The sequence below is a fragment of the Urocampus carinirostris genome, chromosome 6 (assembly GCF_059441175.1).
Source record: "Urocampus carinirostris isolate Australia breed hairy pipefish chromosome 6, RoL_Ucar_1.0, whole genome shotgun sequence".
Taxonomy (NCBI): domain Eukaryota; kingdom Metazoa; phylum Chordata; class Actinopteri; order Syngnathiformes; family Syngnathidae; genus Urocampus; species Urocampus carinirostris.
In genome coordinates, this window is record NC_142354.1 from 22,609,800 (window position 1) to 22,614,654 (window position 4,855).

Genomic DNA, 4,855 nt, shown 5'->3' on the forward strand with positions numbered 1-4,855 from the left:
CCAAACCCCCCAATTCCAACCCTTACTGCAGAGCGCCAAGGAGGGAGGCAATGAGTACCAATGTTGTAAGTCTTAGGTATGACTCAGCCGAGGCTTGAACCAGTGACCTCCCAGTCAACTATTCATAGATCCATCACGTTTTTTTAACTTAATGAGAGGTGGGGCTTATTATTAGTAGTAGTACATATGCCAGTAAAATCCAATAAAATACAGAAAATTTACAGGATATCAAAATGTTTAATAATAACTCAACATTCAAAAGGACAATCGAATGAGAAATATGTACAAACAGGAGAAAATTATGACCACGGTTTTCTTAGGAAAGCTGCAAAGGAACACAATTTTTTTTTTTAAAACATATCCTGGTATGTATCCACTTTTCATCTCTAAAGAATAGAAACCAGTATCACAACGGCTACTGTTGCACAACAACCCGGGAGAAGATACCAGGAGGTTCTTTGCCATCACCAAGGGCTGCTATGAAACCTTCTTGCTGCCGGGTCCTTGCTAGCTTAGCGAGGGCGAGGAATGAGCGAGGTTCCGTGATGGCCAAGTCGCTGAGAACCCGTCGGTTGAGCTGAACGCTGCTCTGTGGATACCAAAAACAGACCTCACATCAGAAGTGTGAAAGCTAAGAAGATGCAGTCGATTCACATTTATGTGTATAGCCCTTAATCACAAGATGTCTCAAAGGACTGCACAGTCTACAATAACATCATCCCTTGATCTGAAACCAACATGCGGGCAAGGAAAAACTCAAAACCTTAGCACTAGGAAAATAAGAAACTTTGAGAAGGGGCCTCAGAAGTGGTAATCCCTCTTCCAGGTTTACCAGGGTGCAAAAGATTTTGCATTGGGTAGTAGTACACAAAACATAGTGAACATCAATATCCATCCATTCATCCACTTATCCTTAGTAAGGTCGCGGGGGTGCTGGAGCCCATCCCAGCTATCTTTGGACAGTGGGCAGGGGATACCCTGAACTGGTTGCCAGCCAGTTGCGGGGAACACAGAGAGACAACTCACTCGCTCATGCAGGGAAAAATGTGTTTTGATGATAGTTATTTTTACAGTGACAGTGGATTGATGTAATGCCTTTCTGTCAGCCGAATAATATTGAAAACTAGGGATGGCAAGTACTGATACCAGGAGCAGGACATCAGTACTTGTAATGGTTGTCAATACCAGTATACTAGTGGCCAATCAGCAACCAGAAATTAATGGAATGGTAAATTGTCAATAAACAAATGCACTCAGGAAAATTATAATTTCGGGATTTTGAGAAATCAAATACATACTCACACGCGATGAATTTAGAACTAATAAAACACTGAAATCAAGGGGTTTGCTTATAAAAGCAGATTTGGTTGTGTGTCAACTGCAGAAAACTGTAGCGGGAGGACAAACCAATGGGAAACCCATGTGGCAAACGCAAAACGTTTAAGAGCGTTCTCCATTCGGCCCCCGGTGCTGTGGAATGCTCGTACCCCTGAAATTAGATCTGCAACATCTGTGGAACTGTTTAAATCTAAGCTTAAAACACATATATTATATATTATATTCGACAGCTTATGAATGACCTATATTTCATGTTGACAATGTCTGTGTATTCTTTGTTGACCCCCTTGCAAAATCCATTGCAGTCTGGTCCTCTTGGAATGGTGATAACCTGAAATGCAGTCCCTTCCTCCAGGTTTCTTTTTTTGCTCGTTCTGAGGTTTTGAGTTTTCCCTTGCCCCCATGTCGGTTTTAGATCAGGGGATGGTGTAATGATAATTTGTAGTCTGTCACGGTATGTACAACCCTTTGAGACTTCTTGTGATAAAGGGCTTTACAAAAAAATGACTTCACATGAAAGCTATGATCAATAAACCCGTGTAATGACGAACCTTTGTCAGGTTGCACATGACCACAGGATATTTCATGCCGTGCTCCCGGGAAGCTGCAGCAATGCGTGAGATCCAAAGCTGAGCAAGGTCAAAAGAGCGAAAAGGAATTTAGCAAAAGACGACTACAACAAAAAAATAATAATGTCTAGGACAATCTCACGGTTCTTATGTTGCGTTTCTTTAGCCTCCGTCCTTTGGTAGCGTAGACGAAAGCCCTCCTGACAGCTCGTACTGCCAGACTGTAACAGCGGTTCTTCCTCCCTCTAAAATGCTTTAAACAAAAAAAAAATATTAAATGATGATCTTCTCATTTTGGAGACATCTTTGAGTCATTGATTTCTCCAAACAAGGATGACCACACTAAAGAGACTCATTGATTTAGCATATTGCTATCTTACCCGGGCATGCTTGAGAAGCTCTTGAACCTTCCAGTATCTGTCGGGTCCGCGGTTTCTAATCCAACTAGACAACGTTAGAAATACCATTTTTAGAATTCCAAGTCTTATGGACAAAATGAGGCCAGGCTGCTGTGCGTGACCTTAGTAAATCCACACGAGCCGCATTCGCATGTACAACTACGAAGATGCGCTTGATTTTCTCACCGAGATATCGTTAAAGGGACAGTGTGTATTATTCAGCGCCTCTTAGTGCTGAAATAATGACATCCGTTAGAAAAAAATAACATCGTTTGAATTTTGAGCAAAAGTACTTGAATTATCATACAAACTTGTATTTTTGAATAATACTTATGGGTCGAGAAATTTGTATTCAAATTTGCTCTATATATTTGGTAGCTTTTTTATCAGCTGGAACAGTTGTTTTTTCAGTTTAAAATAACAAACTTTAACCGAGATTTTTGTGCAGATCCATTTGGTGAGTGATGTTCCTGCAAATTATTGGAATACGTGTATTCTGACTAATTAAACCGTCAGTGGACCATTCTATATGGGTTAGACCTCCCTAGTCTTGTTGTGGTTATTGAGTGCCAAGTCAAGTAACATTTAATTGTATAGCCCTTCATCACAAGATGTCTCAAAGGACTGCACAGGCCACAATTACACCATCCCCTGATCTAAAACCGACACGTGGGCAAGGAAAAAGTCAAAAACCTTAACATGAGCAAAATAAGAATCCTTGACAAGGGGCCAATCAAGTGATAATCCCCCTTCCAGGATGACCAAGCTGCGATAGATGTTGCATTGGGTAACAATACACAAAACGTTGTGAACATCAATAAAATAAGTTATGTGTAAAATTGCCCATAAAGTCCACAAAAGAAAGGACGCAGCCTCCCATCTTAGATGGCTGGTCAATGCTAATGATGACATGCTCCAGGTCCAGGTGCTGGTCTGCTGACTCATCCCGATACGTCCTTCTCCCTCATTTTCACCACCAACCAGGCAGCCGGAATGGACAGGAAAAGAAAAGTATAAGTTCGGCATCAATTCTTTAAAGGGTGTCTTAAGTCTACATCTAAAAACTTCCACTGAGGTTGCAGATCTTATCTACGGAGGTAGAGCATTCCACAGAACCAGGGCCCAAATGGAGAACAATCTCGAGCATGCAGATTTCTTCTTGGCTCTTAGAGTCACAAGTAGACCAGTAATTTCCGAGTGGAGGCTCCGTGCAGGGCAATATCAAGCGATAAGAGGGTGCAAGTCCATGCAAACATTTCTATGTTGGTAAGAGAACCTTAAAGTCACATCTTAAGCAGACCATGAGCCAGTGCTAGTTAGCTAACATAGGAGTTATATGGTCACATTTTCTTGTATTGGTCAAAATTCTTTCCGTCACAATTTGAAACAGCTGCAAACTTTTGATGCTAGACATCGGGAGACCAGAGAGCAATACATTGCAGAAGTCAAGCCGAGAAGTAATTAACGCATGAATGAACCTCGGAATCTGATTTCCACAGTATTGGGCAATTGTTCCCAATATTACGAAGGTGGAAGAAAGCTGTTCAAATAATATTTTCTCATGTTATTGAAATGACAGATTACAATCAAATATAACACCAAGCTTTTTGACCGAATCACTTCGAGTGAGATTATACTATTAGTGAAGTTCAAGCAGTGTTTGAGAACAAGTCATGATAATGAGCTGGACCAACAATCAACATCTTATTTTTTGGTGGGGTTAAGATGCAAAAAGAATAAGCATTATCCATCTTTGTGTCTCATTCAGGTAGGTCTCTAAATTTAATGGTGCATTTGTCTCCATAATATATATAAAATTAAATACAATATTATAATGCAGATAATATCACCAATCGGAGGAATATAAATACTAAAAAGAAGGGTGCCATGTACAGAGCCCTGTGGAACACCACAGGTGACGTCAAAATGTTCACATGTCAGATTGCCGTATTGAACGCGTTGCATCCTGTCTGAGCGGTAGGACCTAAATAAACTACAAGAGTACGATTCTTGAGATACTAATCAAGTTTTCCAGACGATCAAGTAATATGAATAGAAAGCAGCAATGAGATCCACCTACAGAGACTACGGACACTCACAAAGACCAAAACACACCATTTTACTTTTCTTTTTGAGGTTTTTGGGGTACCCTTAGCAGCAAAATGGCGTACGAATATGTCAGCTCCCTTTATACGACTCTCATGTATTGTGAAATAAATTGTAATTTCTTGACCTTGGAGGATTTCAGTAGATGTACATTTATGTGATACCTCATTTATTTTTCGCTCAATATTTAAATATTTTTTTTAAGTTTTTTTTTTTACCACTACGAGGAGCTACACTTTCCCTTTATGGGAACATTTTTGTCCTGATATAAATATTCTTGTAAATATCATTTGATTTTGCAAGGGGAAAGTTTTAGGTGCAAATGGCATCGATAAATAATATCGGTATCAAGACAACTCTTGTATCAGTGTTGGTATAGGTCTGAGGTAATTATTTATTCATGTAATCAATTATCAATAATAAACTAAATGTTATACAAATGTG

At 39.8% G+C, this 4,855-nt stretch overlaps 1 protein-coding gene across 1 annotated transcript; it reads right to left on the reverse strand.

Moving 5' to 3' along the window:
• Positions 1 to 217: 217 nt before the first annotated feature.
• Positions 218 to 2,482, reverse strand: mrpl20 (mitochondrial ribosomal protein L20). The gene is made up of 4 exons (XM_088337168.1): positions 2,288 to 2,482; positions 2,050 to 2,160; positions 1,890 to 1,967; positions 218 to 589 (listed from the first exon to the last, which is right to left on the reverse strand). Exons 1-4 carry the CDS (start codon positions 2,372 to 2,374, stop codon positions 416 to 418), a joined length of 450 nt encoding a protein of 149 aa, XP_088193294.1. The 5' UTR covers positions 2,375 to 2,482; the 3' UTR covers positions 218 to 415.
• Between the last annotated feature and the right edge of the window lie 2,373 nt (positions 2,483 to 4,855).

Coding starts and splice junctions, on each gene's coding strand:
- mrpl20 (XM_088337168.1), bottom strand. CDS start 2,374: ATGGTATTTCTAACGTTGTCTAGTTGGATTAGAAACCGCGGACCCGAC. Junction 1,968..2,049: donor AGAAACGCAACATAAGAACC/GTGAGATTGTCC, acceptor GACCTTGCTCAG/CTTTGGATCTCACGCATTGC. Junction 590..1,889: donor TCATGTGCAACCTGACAAAG/GTTCGTCATTAC, acceptor TGGTATCCACAG/AGCAGCGTTCAGCTCAACCG.